The sequence below is a fragment of the Herpailurus yagouaroundi genome, unplaced genomic scaffold (genome assembly GCF_014898765.1).
Source record: "Herpailurus yagouaroundi ecotype Mexico unplaced genomic scaffold, PumYag 29, whole genome shotgun sequence".
NCBI lineage: Eukaryota > Metazoa > Chordata > Mammalia > Carnivora > Felidae > Herpailurus > Herpailurus yagouaroundi.
The window spans coordinates 100,800,962-100,819,487 of NW_024412377.1; the positions used below are offsets into that span (position 1 = coordinate 100,800,962).

Here is an 18,526-nt window from a genome sequence, read left to right on the forward strand (position 1 = left end):
GTGTGTGTGTGTGTGTGTGTGTGTGTGTGTGTGTGTGTGTGTGTGTGTGTCTGTGTGTGTGTGTGTGTGTGTGCGCGCGCGCGCGCGCGCACCTTCTTTATCCATTCACCAGTCAGTGGGCATTTGGGCTCTTTCCGTCATTTGGCTATTGTTGATAGTGCTGCTGTAAACATTGGGGTGCATTTGAAAGGTGTATGTGCCCCTTTGAATCAGCATTTCTGTATCCTTGGCTAAATACCTAGTAGTGCACTTGCTGGGTCATAGGGTAGTTTTATTTTTAATTTTTTGAAGAACCCCCATGCTGTTTTCCAGAGTGGCTGCCCCACTTTGCATTCCCACCAGCAGTGCAAAAGGATTCCCCTTCTGCCACATCCTCGCCAACATCTCTTGTTTCCTGAGTTGTTAATATTAAGCCATTTAACAGGTGTGACATGGTAGCTCATTGTGGTTTTGATATGTATTTCTCTGATGGTGTTGAGCATTTTTTCCTGTGTCTCTTAGTCATCTGGATGTCTTCTTTGGAGAAGTGTCTGTTGATGTCTTTTGCCCATTTCTTCACTGGATTATTTGGTTTTTTTGGGTGAGGAGTTTGATAAGTTCGTTATAGATTTTGGATACTAGCCTTGTATTCTGATAAGCCATTTGCAGATATCTTCTCCCATTCCATAGGCTGCCTTTTATTTCTGTTGATTGTTTCCTTGGCTGTGCAGAAGCTTTTTATCTTGATGAGGTCCCAGTAGTTCATTTTTGCTTTTGTTTCCCTTACTTCTGGAGACATGTCTAGTAAGAAGTTTCTGTGGACGAATGAAAGAGGAGAGATCACAACCAACACTGCAGAAATAAATACAATAATAAGAGAATATTATAAGCAATTATATGCCAACAATTCGGGCAGTCTGGAAGAAACGAACAAATTCCTAGAAACTTACAAACTACCAAAACTGAAACAGGAGGAAGTAGAAAATTTTAACAGACCCATAAGTAGTAAAGAAGTGGAATCATTAATCAGAATTCTCCCAACAAGCCAGAGTCCAGAGCTGGATGGCTTCCCAAGGGAGTTCTACCAAACATGCAAAGAAGAGTTAATACCTATTGTTTTGAAGCTGTTCCAAAAAATAGAAATGGAAAGGAAAATTTCCAAACTCATTCTATGAGGCCAGCATTCTCTTAATTCCAAAACCAAAGACCCCACTAAAAAGGAGAATTACAGACCAGTTTCCCTGATGAAAATGCATGCAAGAATTCTCAACAAGATACTAGCAAATCAAATTCAACAATACATTAAAAGAATGATTCACCACAATCCAGTGGAATTTATTCTTGGGCTGCAGGGCTGGTTCAATATCTGCACATCAACCAATGTGATATATCACATTAACGAAAAAAACTGATAAGTACCAGATGATCCTCTCCATAGATTCAGAAAAAGCATTTGACAAATTATAGCATCCTTTTTTGATAAAAGCCATCAAAGTAGGGACAGAAGGAACATACCTCGAGATCATAAAGGCCATAGACAAAAGACCCACAGCTAATATCCTCAATAGGGAAAAATTGAGATCTTTCCCTCTAAGGCCAGGAACACGACAGGGGTGTCCACTCTCACCATTGTTTTTCAGCATAGTGTTGGAAATCCTAGCCTTAGCAATCAGAAAACAAAAAGAAATAAAAGGCATCCAGATCAGCAAGGAAGAAGTCAAAACTTTCACTCTTCTAGATGACATGATACTCTATATGGAGAACATGAAAGACTCCATCAAAAGACTGCTAGAACTGATACATGAATTCAGCAAAGTTGCAGGATATAAAATCATTGTACAGAAATTGGTTGCATTTCTATACACCAATAATGAAAGCAGCAGAAAGAGAAATCAAGGAATCCATCCCAGTTACAATTGCACGAAAAACCACGAGATACCTAGGAATGAACCTAACCAAAGAGGTACAAGATCTTTATGCTGAAAACTATAGAAAGCTCATGAAAGAAATAGAAGACCCAAAGAAATGGAAAAACATTCCATACTCATGGATTTGGAAGAACAAATATTGTTAAGGTGTTTATACTACCCAAAGCAATCAACACATTCAATGCAATTCCTATCAAAATAACGCCAGCATTCTTCACAGAGCTAGAACAAACCATTCTAAAACCAGAAAAGACTCAAACAGCCAAAGTAATGTTGAAAAACAAAACCAAAGCTGGAGGCATTATAATTCTGGGCTTCAAGATGTATTACAAAGCTGCCGTCATCAAGACAGTATGGTACTGCCACAAAAACAGGCACACAGATCAATGGAGCAGAATCGAGAACCCAGAAATGGACTCATAAACCTATGACCAACTAATCTTTGATGAAGCAGGAAGGAATATCCAATGGGAAAAAAGAGTTTCTCTGGCAAGAGTTTCTTTAGCAACTTTCCCAGTTGGGAAAACTGGACAGCGACATACAGCAGAATGAACTTGAACCACTCTCTCACAGCATACACAAAAATAAACTCAAAATGAATGAAAGACCTAAATGTAAGACAGGAAGCCATCAAAATACTATTGGAGAAAGCAGGCAAAAACCTCTTTGACCTTGGCTGTAGCAACTTCTTACTAGAAACGCATCTTTTTTTTTTCTTTAGAAACGTATCTTTTATCAGGATTTTTATTTTTTATCATGTTAAAGTTTTCGTAAATGAGACTGCTGTGTGATTTTCTTGAGTTGCCTTAGCATTTTTAAGTGAGTGTAGCAGCTTTCTCTTCTTTCTTTTTCCAAAACAATTGATATCAGGGATTTCTAGAAAATTCTAAATGTATTTTTCAGCTTGCAAGCAGTACTTTGAAAAGTATCCAGGAGATCATGAACTCCTCTGGGAAGTTGAAGGTGTTGGACACTGGTACCAGCGAATACCAGTCACCAGAGCATTACAGAGAGAAACGCTTAAAATTACTGGTAAGAACTACAGGTTTTCAGTTTGAACACATGTCCAGCTTAAAAAAGTGCCTATTGATGGTTGTGTCTTACAGTCCAGAGTTATGGTATATTGTAATGCGACCTCTCTAGTAACAGACCCTCTTTTCTAAAGTTTGAATTTTTGTTATGTATTAACATTTGGGTTACTAATAATAAGAGGACCTAGAATAATAGCCCATAAGAATCTAGCATTCTGGCAGGTATTGGTAGTTAAGAAGTAAACCCAGATATCAGCATAGAATAGGCATCAAGGGATCAAAGGGTAATTCCCAATCTCATAGTCCTCCTAATAGTCACTTTCCTCATAGTCACTTTCCTCATAGTCACTAAATACAGGTAACTAATACTTTTTGTGATTTCAAGGTTTCATTGCAAGTTACTGATGAAGGAGCTGTTCCACACCTAGATTTTCAACACCCTCTGTTCAGGATGCTCTTCAGGGCTTTTGTGAAAATCAGTACAACCATTGCTACAGTTAAAACCAAATACTGATTAGGTTACAATTTTTAAAATTCTTCTATACACAGCAGTTTCTCAAAATGAAGCCAAAAGACCCATGTCTGGAGAATATGGTCTTGCATCTGTTCCAGAATATGAAGCAGAAACTGAAGACAATCAGTCTAGTGAGATGCAGCTAACTGTAGGTACACTGTATGTTTATTGTAGGAAATGATTTTTCTGTTTCTTTAAACTAGATGCAGCTAATATTTGATTTTGTAAATGTTACAGTTCATTCACCAAACTTACGTAATTTTTACTGTGCTTGTTTTTTTGGTATTTCCTGTTAATTGGTTACTAAGGACTTAATTTTCCTTGAAGAATAATTTGGAATACACACACAATAATACAAAGTAAAATAAAAATTTGTAATTCCACTACCCTAGATACAGCAACTGTGAACACTTTTGTATTTGTATTTCATATATATTACAAAACATGTATTTGTGTACATTTTTGTTTTCTGTTGTGCTGCTTCTGTTTTTCTCCATTAACATGGTATTGCAAGTATTTCCCATGGCATTACTGTTTAAAACATGATTGTTCAGTAGCAGCATACTATTCTAGTATATGGAAATATTATTGTTTATTTCTTTAACGTATTATATACTTAAGTTTTTTACATACATGAGTGGCCCAGCAGTGAACACCTTTATACATGTATCTTTTTGCCTATGTAATGCTTTCCTTGCAGGGATAAATTTTTAGAAGTGATACTAGTTGTAGGTCAAAGGTTATGAAGTTACTTTGGGAAGTTTGAGGCATGGATGAATTTTTAGAAGTGATATTAGTTGTAGGTTAAAGGTTGTGAAGTTATTGTGGGAAGTTTGAGGCTATATATGCTACGTCTTTGTGGAATGTAGTGCACTTTGCAAATACTAGGTAACCTTTTAGGGACAAGTGCTTTGGGGAATTATTTGTGCCCCGTATTCCTGCCTTAATTAGCATGAGTGTTGACCGAACATTTTTGAAACATTTTTTGTTGTTTATATACTTATTTTGAGATAGAGGGAGAGCATGTGCTCAAGCGGGGAGGGACAGAGAGAGGGAGAGAATCCCAAACACGTTTCGTGTGGTCAGCGTGGGGCTCAGTCTCACAAACCATGAGACCACGACCTGAGCCGAGATCAGGAGTTGGATGCTTAACTGACTAAGCCACCTAGGTGCCCTGAAACATTTTTAAAGATAACATAAATAATATAATTACATATAAGGAGTTTTAATTTTTTCTACATTTGGAACTTCAAACTTCATGATAAGCCTGGGTTCGATTATATTGTGGTCCAGATTTCTCAGATATACTCAGATTTATGTACTGTTTTTCAGACATAAAACCAGTCAGTGAATGTAGAAAAAATCTCTTCCTATACAATGATTTATTTTAATAATAAGCCAAATACTTATAAATGTATGTATACATTTTATGTCTGTTTTTCAGACATAAAACCAGTCAGTGAATGTAGAAAAAAGTCTCTTCCTATACGATGATTTACTTTAATAATAAGCCAAATACTTATAAATGGGTTGTGTAAATGAGAATATATATTAAACCATATCATAAGGTTGGCAGCATAAATGGGATTTTCTTTGGTTTTAGAAATTCTTACTCAGATTACATTAAGATTTTAATTAGTTCAAGGAAAATATTTCTCACATTAAACTATTTTTAATCTCTCTTTTTATCAGTAACCACATGGGAAAGTGGTCTTGTTTGTTTATTTGATCTACATTTTTTTAGCTTTATGGAGGTATAATTGACAAAAATTGTCCACATTTTGACAAGTTGTACACTTGGTGTTTTGATATACACTGTGAAGTGATCAATACATGATTTATTCTTTAGGTGGTGATGGTATTTCTACTTGGTTTTTCCTATTTTGGGACATAAAACATTACATGTATTTCTCTTACACTTTTTGTATCTTTTATTTATTGATCTTTATTTGTGTCTTTACCTTGTCTAGTTGAACTGCAGGTTTCTTGAAGACTGGATTTTTGTCTAGTCATCTGTCACAGTTTACCCTTGTTTGTGTCCTATCAATAGGCCTTAAAGTCTCTGTGCCTATGTTGTTGTAGGGTTTCAGCAAGTGTGTGATAAAAAATGAACAGTAGTTGGTCTAATAAAGTAGATGCTGTGGCAAGCACCAGATGTACAAAAATATGGTTCTTACAAGCATGGGAGGAAGTAGATGGTCCGTTATTGGAAACTGTTAAATAAGGAAATAAACTACAGGATTACAGTTGCCTTAATAGGGCATATAGCAAATGATTGAAGGTACATAGCAGAGTATGACTGATTCTGCCCAAGTCTTGGAATAGGTAAAGTAGCAACCAAGCTGACTTGGAAAGGGTAGGTGGGAGTTTTGTGCCAAAGGTTAGAGCTTTCTAAAGGCGAGCATGTAAAAAGGAGAGGCGTGAAAGAAAATGGCCTATTTGGTATGTAAGAGGCATTCGGTTTCGAAGAGGTTGAGAGTTTGTATTCTAGGCAGTGATAAACCATTAAATGTTTTTTGTTTGTTTTTGTTTTTAAAGTAAGAGAGTGGGCACAATTTATGATTTGGAAGCTTTTCTTTCATTAGATTGGAGGGAGTTACAGAGCATGTGGTTAGAATGAGGGATACCAGAGATGAGGCTATTGGACTAGTTCTCATTCAAGATGATAAAGGCATGAACTAAAGCTTTGGTAATACAAAGGAGGGGACAGTTTTGAGAGATTCGTTAGAGTCAGAATTGACAGGCTTTGTGGTTCGCTGAATGAGGGTTAGGAAGTCATTACCTACCCCCTCAGGTTTTTGGCTAGAATGGCTGACTGAATTGTTATTGCCATTAACCAAGATAGAGAATAATGTTGGGAAAAGGTAAGAGTTCAGTTTGGGACAGGTTAATTCTGAAGTTGGTTGGACATACGTATTTTATGTATGTAAACTACATACGTAGTTGAGGACAGAACACTAAGAAACCCCTGTGTGTCGCATTGGAACATACTAGATGGCTTGGTAAGTGCTCAGCCTCATAACCTGAGGCTATGACGTAACCTTTTAATTTCTTAAGTAGGTATCCTTAATTGATGAATAGTACAAAAAGTACTACTTGAAAAATGTTTCAAAAGGTTTTTGACACGGAGTGAAGTAGATTCATAGGGAGAAAAACTGATCTAAAAGTTTTGCCTTTAATCTGTATCTCTGTTTTAGATTGACTCTCTAAAAGATGCCTTTGCAAGTACTTCTGAAGGTAAGAAATTCAGCTGATTTACCAGTATGTGAGACACAAGAATTTAGGGGGGAGGGATGTCCCTTAGAGTAAATGAAGACTTACCTAAGATCTAGAGGTGAGGTTTGTTTTTTTTTTTTTTTTGTTTTGTTTTGTTTTTTATTGTCCAGTTAGCCAACATACTGTGTAGTCTTGGCTTTAGTAGATTCCCATGATTCATCACTTACATACAACATCCACTGATCATCCTAACAAGAGCCCTCCTCAATGCCTTTCACCCATTTCCCCGTCTCCTCCAATCCCCCCATTAACCCTTAGTTTGTTCTCTGTATTTAAGAGTCACTTATGGTTTGCCTCCCTTTCTGTTTGTATCTTATTTTTTCTTCTCTTCCCCTATGGTCATCTGTTAAACTTAGAGCTGAGTTCTAATGCCACCACTACCACTGGTCTTGCTGTGTGAACAAAGCAAGCTATCACACCACCCTTTACTCATTTCCTTACCAGTAAAATCGGGAGACTGATACCTACCTTATTTATTTCCCAAGATCATTGGGAGAGAATATAAATGAAAATGCAAAATACATTGCACAGCCCAGAGCAATATAGGAATGTGAGGAATGAATAACGCAAAGTTATTTCATAATTTAGAAAAAGACATTGGCATTGTTTCTTAGCCTGATAGGAGAGAAAGAAATGTGTAATTGGGGGGGGAATATATGTAAGCTAGCATAGTTCTTAAATTTCTGTGTAGTGTAACAGGTAATCCTTTCAAGACATAATGAATTAACTGTAGTTTTGCTGGTTTTTTTCCTCAGGTCATGATAAAACACCGGTTTCCACTCGTACTCGAAGTAGTCATCTAAAGCGGCCAAAGATTGGAAAACGATTTCAGGATTCTGAATTTAGTAGTTCGCAAGGGGAAGATGAAAAGACTCCCCAGACTTCACCTACAGCTTCAATAAACAAGTACTGTTTATTTTACTCTCATTGTTTGGTTATTCTTATTTCCATGTAATTAGTATTTAGTATTCAAGGTGGAGTCTATTATTACCTTGTTTGCGTACACATAACCTTGGTGTAAGAGTCTGTATTTGAATTCTTCTAAGGATTACTGATCACAGTTACCAGTGGTGTCACTTTGACATGTTACAGTGAGAAGTTGATAGTAAGAGAGTAAAATAGGCCACACATAACGTGTGAAAATCCAAGAGAATTTTCTAGTGATTATATTATCACAAATGAGTCGTTATCACCAGCTCTGCCAGTAGCTGTAGTTTTTTGTTTGTTTTGTTTTGTGTTTAAAGTAGGCTCCACAGCCAGTGTGGAGCCCAGCATGGGGTTTGAACTCAAGATGATGAGATCAAGAGTAGGAAGCTTAACCAGCTGAGCCACCAGGTGCCCCAGTAGCTGTAGTTTTTAGTAATGCTGAGGTTTAGTTTTTTAAAAACCTTAAGTTTTATTTTATAACTGATTTATTTTACTGGGTTATTGGATGTAACACAAGTTAGCGATAACCATAAGTGGTTAAGTTCAGTCAGCCCCTCTAGGAACTTAATAGCCAGCTGAATCAACAGAACCCTCGGGTTAAAACTTTATCCTTTATCTTCCTTGGAATCATAAAGCAATATTTCAAATTTTTAGTAAAACTAGATTTTTGTCTTACTAGTTCTACCTGCTGTTACAGAGTTAACCATTCATAATTTTGCCTTTTCATCTGTGAAATTATTTTACTCGAGTAGAAAATTCTGTACCTCTGCTGATTTCATTATGTAAATAATTTTAAATTGGAATAGTTGAGTAATTATGTAAATGGTTTATTTTTGTGAAAAATTTATGTTAAAGGCATATATAACTAAATATTTGAGGCTAGTAATTTGTGAAAAGGTAAGAGGTTAGATTAATTACAGTTTTCTTAGCAGTATTTTGATGTAATACTTTTTTTTAGAAGGGAACATAGCCTTGCATTTTAAATTGAACATCCCAGAATTATTGTGGAATTTTGCTTTTCTTTTTTTTTTTTAACGTGCTAGTCAATTTTACTGATTTTGAAGATACTGCAGTTTTTATATACCTCAGTGATTTTTCAACATTTTGCAGCTGTTTGGCTTTGCAGCACAGCAGTTCATACACTATTCTGTACAGAATTACCAGCAAGACTGATGTATTAATAGAAGGCACCATCACGCTTATTACATTACCAGAGAACAAAAACACAGTAAAGACCATTTTCACTGTACACAGTTTAAAGAGAGGAGAAAGGGGACGAGTAATGTGTTGGGCAGCCAGCCATCCCTGTACTGAAAAGGGGTAGGTGGAAAAATCTTAGATATGGAGCTACTGAATCTGGTCTGCTGTTCAAGACGATAGCATTTAAAGTTCTTCTTTCTGTTATTTGGTTCATAACTATATTCCTTCTGGAATGTACTTGTAGTCTTGCTAAGGTTTATGTGTACACACGCTGGTCACAGCAAGCAGATAAAATGCCCTCATCATTTCACAGACTATTCTCTCCTGGAAAAAGAGAGGAAAGATTTTTTTCCCCCTGTTGCCTCCTGTTGCAGATGTCCGTGTTAATGAAGTCAGAGTGAGCATCAGTGCCTTTTGATGAGTGCATAACAAGTTTCTGTTCGGTTGTATTTTTGGGGGGAGCCAAGAAAAAACACAAGATTCTCCAGTTGCACAAATTGCATTGTTTGTGTTTCCAACATTAATAGGCAGAAACAGTAACACTTAAAATGTGCAGCAGAGGATTTGTTTTGACTCAGAGGACCTGAATTCAGTTGGGCATGTCCTGTTAAGTTCATTTTGTTGTAGATAGTTTAAGATACGGTCATTTCTCAGCCCTTAATTCTCCAAGTCTAGATTTATAAATTAACAGTGTGAATCCTATTATGGAATTGGGGAAATAATGTCCACCTCAATTTAACTGATAGAGGATGCTTTTCACATCAAAAAATGATCAAAAAGGCCGTCACATTCCAAAGCCAAAGAAAAAGAAAAATTAACAAGAATGCAAACATGATGCATAACGTACCACTGCTGAGACTGGCAACGGGAGCTTCCATGACGTTGTCCTGTGAAGCAGCTTTCCGTTTGCCCAGTTCCTCCTCCAGAGCCTCGTTTCTGTGCCGTGCCACCTCTTGGAGGAGGTCCTCTTCCAACTTGGTCATGCATCATTCCACCACCCACTATTCCATGTGGACCACCAGGACCTCGATCATTGCACCTAATATCCCTGCGATCGTAACCGCCACCTCTGGTTTCTTGCTCTCTTGCAGCTCTTGTTTTTTTTCTCTTCCACATTTAAACGTACTTCCCCTCAAAACATAATTGGTTTTGCAATTACGATTCTCTGAACTGGTTCAGAGTCATCAAAACCCACAAAGTTTGGAAGCTTTCTCCCAAAACCCTTGGTATTGATGCGCAGTTCCACAGCGTTTACAAAACTCATGAAGAACTTTAAGTTCATTTTCATCAATATCATGTGGGAGGTTATCAACAAAAATTTGATGACTGTGTGGATAGCAAATTATTCTACAGTTGTCAGATTCACTCTGTTCAGCATCTCTTCTGCCTGGTCTTGGTCTTCTAGGAGGGAGACCAGGGTTGTACCTCTAGGGTTCATGCACGCAACGTGGCTGAGACTGACCTTCTGGTTTAGCTTCAACCCGTGGCTTTGATGGTTCCTGTGGCAGAGACACAGGTTCAGCAAGGAGGAGGAGAAGTAGACTTCTCCTCTAATTCTTCTAAGTTCTTCTCTTGCACTTGTGGCTTTAGTTCTTCAGTCTTTGTTTGAGATTCTGGCTCAAGTTCATGAGAGGACTCTTCCAAAGGCTCCTCTCTGCCATTAGCCACGGGCTGAGCTTCATAGTAACCGCTATCAGCATTTTCTTGCACAGGTTCTGGGGATGGTTGCCTTTCTTCTGGTTTCTCTTTTTACCTCATCTCCTGATCCTTCATTGAGTTCTGATTCAGAATCACCAAATAGTTCATCTGTATAACGAAACACATCATTGTGAACATAAACTTACTAGGAACAGATCCTTCAGGAGCCGGATCCAAGGTCTGTATAAACTTCCTCTCTGGCTGTCCTCTGTTAGATAGCCAACCCGTGACCTGGACGGCTACTCGATCTCAAGGTTGCATGAGCATCCACGTGATGAATTTTAGTGTGATACTCACTGAAGTTCAGAGATAATACTTTGTGTTGTATATCATTTTGGCCATAAGCAGCCTCCTGGGGTTTCCGCTAGCATGTACTCCAGCATGAACATAGGAAGAATTCCTTCTGTAAAACCTGCGTAAATATTCTGGAGCTTTATGCTGCAAAGTATAATACTACCTCACAAACTCCCACCGTATGAGCAGCAGACTGGGCTTCTCCATAACCATTTCTTGGCTGCACCATGTCAAATGCTCCAACCAACAGTGGCGGCAGGTGCGACGTGTGGAGGTTGACAGGAGAGTCGCTGAGGACCAGCTGCAGTGGATACTACTCACTAGCTGCCTCCTCTCTCCTACAGACCTGAAGCCTCAGAAGCTGGAGAGCCGCGAGCTCGTTTCCCTTACAACTACTTCTTCTGGGCCAAATTTTGTTTTTCATAAATGGGTAGAGAGTAAGAGAAGGATTTAGCTTACATGCTTGAGGAGATGGTGACGTTACCACTCAAACCGGAGAACAAGGTAGGAAAGAAGCTAAGGTTGTAAGAAGAGGAGACTGCCTTTGGACCAGAAGTTGTTGACTGAACACCACTTAGTTGATTCTTTAAAGTGTTACTTGATTAACAGACTCCTGAAAGTTTATATTCATCCTTAATAAAACAAGTAAGAATGTTTTTTCTTTTCTAGATTGGAGTCTACTGTACGTACATCAGAGAGCTCAGAAGAATTCCTGGAAGAAGAACCCGAACAAAGTGTGATTGAATTTGAGGACGAAAGTAGTGATAAGGATGCTCGGCCTGCACCAGAAACCCAGGCACGTCTGGAAAAGCAAGATGGTGAAAAGGTATGAGATCCTGCTTATCAAATAAAGTGAACAAAAGTAAACTAAATTTTAACTTTCTTAATCATATGTCGTTAGAAAAATATGATGATACATTTTAGAGTGGGAGTAGAAATTGTATTTAATGCTAAAAAGCATCTACCTATACTAAACAAGGTCCAGTACTAGAGTTGGGAAGAGGATAAAGTTACAAATATCATTTTATATTTCAAAGTAAATTTTTAAAAGTTTGACTTACAACAAAGATAAAATAGAGGATGCTTAGGTAATAAGATCTCTCAGTATTTTTAAAATACAAAATTTGAGAAATTAAACGTATTTAAGAAGTGACACAGATCATAGGACTGTAAGGTCTACCTTGTAGAACCAGTTACAATGCCTTAAGGTCCACAGCCCTCAGTTGTACCTGTATTTTGGCTAGAAGGATAAGATTCATCATCAAAACCAAAAATTATAGTTAGGTATATATGTATATATGTGTGTATATGTATGTATATATATGTATATATATGTGTGTATATATTTATATATATACATACATATACATATATATGTGTGTATATATTTATACATATATATATACACATATACATGTATATGTGTATATATTTATATATTTTGACTATAATTTATTACATATTCCTGGAAAAATAACTTCATTTTTTTAAACATGAGAAAACTTTATCTGGCCTGATTTCTGTAGCTCCTCAAGTATTTATCCTTATCTTTTTGATTTTTCCCTTTCTTCCTGTTCTTGTTTTTTTCTTTTTTTTTTTTTAAGTTTTATATATTTTGAGAGAGACAGAGAACTGTGCGAGTGGGGTAGGAACAGAGAGAGAGGGAGACAGCATCCCAAGCAGACTCCCCGCTGTCTGCACAGAGCCTGACGTGAGACCCAAACCCCCAAAACCATGAGATCATGATCTGAGCCAAAACCAAAAGTCGGACACTTAACCCACTTGAGACACCCAGGCACCCCCTTTTCTTTTTCTTCAGTATTTTCAACCTTTGGTTCTCTAGAGATTCCTTATTTCTTCTTTCATACATGCTTAAGTTTCTTTACAAATCTTTTACCTGTTTGCCAAGTCTAGCCAGCACCTAAATAAGTGAAACTGCATTACCATTTTTATTTTATTTTAATTTAAAAATACTTATTTTTGAGAGAAATATAGTGTGAGCAGGGAGAGGCAGAGAGAGAGGGAGACACAGAATCTGAAGCAGGCTCCAGGCTCTGAGCTTGTCAGCACAGAGCCCGATGCGGGGCTCCAACTTATCAGCCTTGAGATCATGACCTGAGCCGAAGTTGGACACTCAACCAACTTAGCCACCCAGGCGACCCACCAATTTTATTTTCTTAACTTACTCCACTTTAGTTCCTGCCTCCTCTATTTCATGAAACTATATTTTTATTTTTTATTAAAAAAAAAAGTTTATTTGAGAGAAATTGATTGGGGGAGGGATAGAGAGGAGGAGATAGTGAATACCAAGCAGGCTCTTTGCGGGGCTTGGAGCACAATGCAAAGCTCAGTGCGGGGCTTGAACCCACGAACTGTAAGATCATGACCTGAACTGAAATCGGTTGCTTAACCAACTGAGCCACCCAGGCGCCCCAGTGAAACTGTGTTTTTAAATGACATTTTCTTCTTGTGTTGTAGGACATTTGGACAGTAAAGTGTGTGTTTAAAAAGGGGATTTGTGCACATCCAGACGTTTATGAGAATATGTATTTGTGGTCTTGTTCTCTTTTAAAAACTTACGATTAGGGGCGCCTGGGTGGCTCACTTGGTTGAGCTTGCAACTCTCGATTTCAGCTCAGGTCATATAATCCCAGGATGGTGGAATCAAGCTCCATGTTGGACTCTGTGCTGAGCATGGAGCTTGCTTGGGATTCTCTCTCTCTCGCTCTCTGCCCCTCCCCCCACTCGTGATTGTTCTCTCTTTCTCTTAAAAAAAAAATATCCTTAAGATTATACTGTACGTACTTCATGTAACCAGTTTCATTTGTCCAGCAACACACTGAGCACATAGTCTTGTAGGTCACCAGTGACGCTTAGTGACTTTCCGTACCTAGATCGATTACTGTGACTTCTTCAATATTCCCTAGTCCCGTGTAATGTAGGCCTTATAACACTACTGTATTTTGGTTTCTAGGTTTTTCCTATCTCTGAAGTTTTGTTTTGCTTTATTACTTAGCTATTCTGCTTCCTTTTTTCCCCTTTATTTGTGGCCATCCTGGAAGATTCAGTTCTTGACTTTCTGCTCTTTGGTTCATGTTCTCTCCTTTGAAAATGCATCCAATCCAGTGGTTGAACTCTCATCTCTGTGGGGATGACTAGTAACTCTAGACTTTGAATATTCAGACTGTAATGCTTCAATATTGCTTGTCTCCTGAATATTTTTATGTAGACAGATGTCTTTTATCTTCTTAAATTCAACATAATCTTTATCCTTTCTTATTATTTCTGTATTGGGCCTTTTTTCCTGTAATTTTTTTTTTTTCTTAATATTCCATTCTGTTCCCAAACCGAAAACTTGAGGGACAGATTTCTCTCTTCTGCTGCTTCTCACTTTTAGTTACCAACATTCTGGTTTTTTTAAGCGTTTGCTATGTTTTTCTCATTTTTTTCTTTCAACATTTTTTCCTATCTTAGTTGATCATTTTATGAACTTTATTGTAAATACCTTCTGTGTGCAGTCTATTTTCCATATATTGTCTGGGCAGATAAATTTTTCTAAGTCCTGATTTCAGTATCCCTATGATTGTAGGGATCCTACATAATTCAGACAGATCTATTTCTGAACACTTGAGTGCATCAGTTTTCTGACAGATCTATTTCTGAACACTTGAGTGCATCAGTTTTCTAAGTTTTAAAATGGTAATCAAATGCCCTCTATTAGAATCTCACTAAGATTCATTAGAACTACTAAACATTACATAGAACTATTTTGTGTTGATAAACATTGGAAGAATTTCATAAATGGAGGGCTTGTGTCATCAGCTCACTGATATTTCCGTATTTAATGTGATGTAAGGAGCAGGATTGTTCAAAAAGTGAGCCAGAGTTGACTGGAAAGTTGACTGGAAAATGAACTCAGATTGAGGGCTGTTTTCTTCCAGCAAGAAGCTGTGTCCAAACTGAGCTTCCTCCAAGACTGGCAGTGCTTTCTCCCCTTGGTAGGGTAAACCGTAACTTCCCGCAGGCCCCAAAGATGTCAAGTGCTGACCAAGTGTTGTGTAAAGAGCTGGCATCAACTCTAGTCTCTGGTGCCTTTTTACTGAAAAGGTGCCCGTCAGGCTGGCCCTATAAAAAGGAGGAACAAGAAGGGAACAGGGTTTCTTCACTGCATCTCAGACCTGTGCCGTGTCTGCAGAGCATCCTGGTCTGTCTGCTGTCTCCATGAGAACAGGGGGAGTTTGGGTTACTTGTGCCTTCTTTTACCGACCCTGCCTGAGAAGTTTGTCTTTTCCTCAGACTAATTCCTTAACTCATGTCCTATAATGTGGTAAAACTTTATGTTGAGTCCTGGTGCATGACAGGTGGAGACTGGGAACGGACTCTCCTTGCATGACAAATAATAAGTTACCTTAAAATTGTATCCTGACTTACTTTTTTCCCCCATTCATGTAGGAATCTGAATTAGAGCCTCTGAATGGTGAGATAATGGATGATACTCTGAAGGCCTCACTTACAACTGAAGAGGAGGACTCCGCTAGTGAAGTTTTAGATGAAGAAACAAAATTGCAGTCTTTTAATTCCAGTGAAGACTCGGCAACTCTTGTTCCAGTGGTGGCAGAATCTTCAAAACCTCCTGAGACTGTTGCACAGGATAAGGTAAGAGGGAGATAATTTCTTACAGTCCACCTGTTCCAGTGTTGGTGACGTGGAAGGGGCATTGCAGTGGATATATTTTCCTCCACTTAATATATATATAGTCCTTCAGGAAAATTAATTGTATATTATCACACTACATTAGGTATTTTAAAATAATGCAATCTGTAACGTTCCATAAATTCTAATCTTTGTAACCTTATTCATACATATGTGACTTACGTTAACAAAATGAGTTTTTTTATTTTATATTTTACTTACTTTAAGTATATTTATTTTGAGAGAGAGAGAGAATGAGCAGAGTAGGGGCAGAGGGAGAGGGAGAAAGAATCCCAAGCGGGCTCTGTGCTGCCACAGCAATCCCGACATGGGGCTCATTCTCAGGAACTGAACCGTGAGATCGTGACCGGAGCCGAAATCAAGAGTCGGACACTTAACCAACTGAGGCACCCAGGTGCCCTGAAATGAGTTTTGTTTTGTAGATTTAGAGAAATGCTTAGAAAAACGGATAAAACATAGTTTACCAAATACTCGAATACCTGTTGCTTACATAGTCTATGACCATTTTAACACATTTTAATTGGGGAGAGAGATTCGATGAGTGGGGAAAACCTGATGGAATATTTTAAAAGGAGTTTCATTTTGACTTCTGAATATTCCACTTTAAGGCTAAACAACTACTGTATGGCATTATTTTATTAGTGTTTCACTAAATAAATGAATAAAATTTCCATTGCCCTTCCCTTTCATCTAGTGAAGTAATAGTCAAACTTAGTGGGATGGCCCAGTGTCACACTCCAGAGGACTCTTGCTTGTGGCTCAAGTAAGAGCAAGACACCAAGAAGTTTTAGTTCATTGATGGTTTTAAAGAAACTTCATAGGAAGTTTAAAATGTCCGAAGTACTTTTATTATGTCTTTAAAGGAGGAGTCAGATGATCACATCAGTTTTGAAAAAATTGACTTGTGTTCAGAGTATGCACACCTGATTAATGAAAGTGACTGAGTACTGAATTCTTTAAAATGCAGTTCATTGTCACTAAATATTAGTGTCTGAGAATAATTTATGTAAGAACTGTACTGCAAAGGTTTGTTCACCAGGTGTTTTATTTTTAGACCTCACATATAACTGACTCAGAAATGTTGCTAGACGAAGGCCCATCTGATGAAAAAGGGCACACTGAAGAGAAACTACCACTAGTTTCCAGAAAGAAAGCCCATTTTGGGAGTTCAGACAATGTTGGTACTGTCCCAAATGAAGAACGATCTGACAGTGGTTTTCCAAACTCTGTGATAGCTGAATTTTCTGAGGAGTCCATCTCTGAAAATTTATCGCCCAATACTACTTCTTCATTGGAAGACCAAGGTGAGGAGGGGGTACCTGAGCCCCAAGAAACATCTACAGCTCTTCCCCAGAGTTCTTTGATAGAGGTTGAACTTGAAGATGTGCCATTTGCACAGAACGCGGGACAGAAGAACCAGTCAGAGGAACAGTCTGAAGCATCTTCGGAGCAACTGGATCAGTTTACACAGTCAGCAGAGAAAACTGTGGATAGCAGCTCAGAGGAGATAGAAGTGGAGGTGCCTGTGGTCGACAGGCGGAATTTAAGAAGGAAGGCCAAAGGGCATAAAGGACCTGCTAAGAAGAAAGCGAAGCTGACATGAGTCAAGAAGAAATGCAGATGCTAGAACCCTCTTCTTTGTAACATAATTGTTGTTTTTAAAATATGGTAATAAATGGCATGGGGCACAGGGCAAAAATTCTAAAATTTTACTTTGAACTTATTTATGATGCCAGTTTTCCCTCCCCGTTAGGACCTAGGATTCACCATTCTTTTTAATTTTTCAGGCTGTTTGGTGTAAGTACAATTTTTTATTTTTATTAACCATGTTTCGATTTGGGGAAACCAGATCATACTATATTTTCTTTAACAATTGGGACACCTGACCGTTAGTATTTCAGAAAATATAAATTAAACTGAAAGTAGTAGGCTTTCCGTTACTTGTAAGGATCACAGAAATCTTTTATACTATGGATTTTAATAGTAAACTTGGTGAAGGTTCCAGAAGTTTTATCTTAAAAAATCAAAACTAATCATTTTTTAAAATGTAGGCATGTCAAAACAAAAATGTCAGTATGTGAAAATATACTTCAACTAAATGACAGCACAAATACAGAAGTTTACGGTGAAGGGTTTATGAAGGTGGTATTTTGGCCTCCTGATTCGTAGCTGTGTTTCCTCCTTTGACTTGTGTCTGAGGAAAGGTACAAAATCTGTTTCCAGTTCCATCTTTACAACATCTTACACTAACAATACTGCTAGGGACTTAACTTCGGCATGTCGGCACTCATGATTATATACGTTTCATTTGAAGCTGGGGACTATACTTTTGTCCTCATCCAATTAACATGTATACTTCAGAAGTGTGAGAACCCTTCCTAAGGCTTCTCCTTGATTCTGCCACTGCCTTTACTCTAGAGTTGTATATTCTCCCCAGCTTTTGTCCACTTCCGTAACTCAAGAGAGTGATTCCTACCAAAAGGTCTGCCTGCCTGTCTGCCAGCTTATATCCTTGGCATCCACACCTGGGTAGATTTGGACCATGCCCCCACCACCTTCGATCCAGATGACAAGAATAAATCTGCCTAGGGAGCTACAGTTAAGAGCTTATATCAAATCGGAGGCTTTGGGTGTTGCTCTGGTCTTGCTCACTCTTACTTTGTTCTTGACAGGTTACAAGCTAGTCTGTATATATACATTGTTACTGTAGCAAAGGCTTTTGCCTAGGAAAATTAAAAAAAAAAATTCTCATTATTAGGTGTGCTCAGATTTGCGCTTCTTGTGGAGAATGCTTTGAGACCATTTAGATTGTTTTTTTTTTTTTTCAACGTTTTTATTTATTTTTGGGACAGAGAGAGACAGAGCATGAACGGGCGAGGGGCAGAGAGAGAGGGAGACACAGAATCGGAAACAGGCTCCAGGCTCTGAGCCATCAGCCCAGAGCCCGACGCGGGGCTCGAACTCAC

At 38.1% G+C, this 18,526-nt stretch overlaps 1 protein-coding gene and 1 pseudogene across 6 annotated transcripts in view; one reads left to right on the forward strand and one right to left on the reverse strand.

Moving 5' to 3' along the window:
* The window catches only part of FAM169A (family with sequence similarity 169 member A), a 93,480-nt gene extending 75,186 nt beyond the window's left edge, over positions 1-18,294 (forward strand). For 5 of the 6 annotated variants that reach the window (XM_040450850.1, XM_040450860.1, XM_040450872.1 and 2 more), the window contains 7 exons: positions 2,811-2,939; positions 3,488-3,600; positions 6,650-6,689; positions 7,484-7,634; positions 11,517-11,673; positions 15,300-15,503; positions 16,615-18,294. In XM_040450850.1, the coding sequence (XP_040306784.1) occupies positions 2,811-2,939; positions 3,488-3,600; positions 6,650-6,689; positions 7,484-7,634; positions 11,517-11,673; positions 15,300-15,503; positions 16,615-17,163 (1,343 nt within the window). In that variant the 3' untranslated portion in view covers positions 17,164-18,294. The remainder of the gene's footprint in view (positions 1-2,810; positions 2,940-3,487; positions 3,601-6,649; positions 6,690-7,483; positions 7,635-11,516; positions 11,674-15,299; positions 15,504-16,614) is intronic. The other variant, XM_040450840.1, reaches the window with a different exon arrangement.
* Positions 9,617-11,128, reverse strand: LOC121040725 (ras GTPase-activating protein-binding protein 2-like; annotated as a pseudogene).
* Positions 18,295-18,526: the final 232 nt, after the last annotated feature.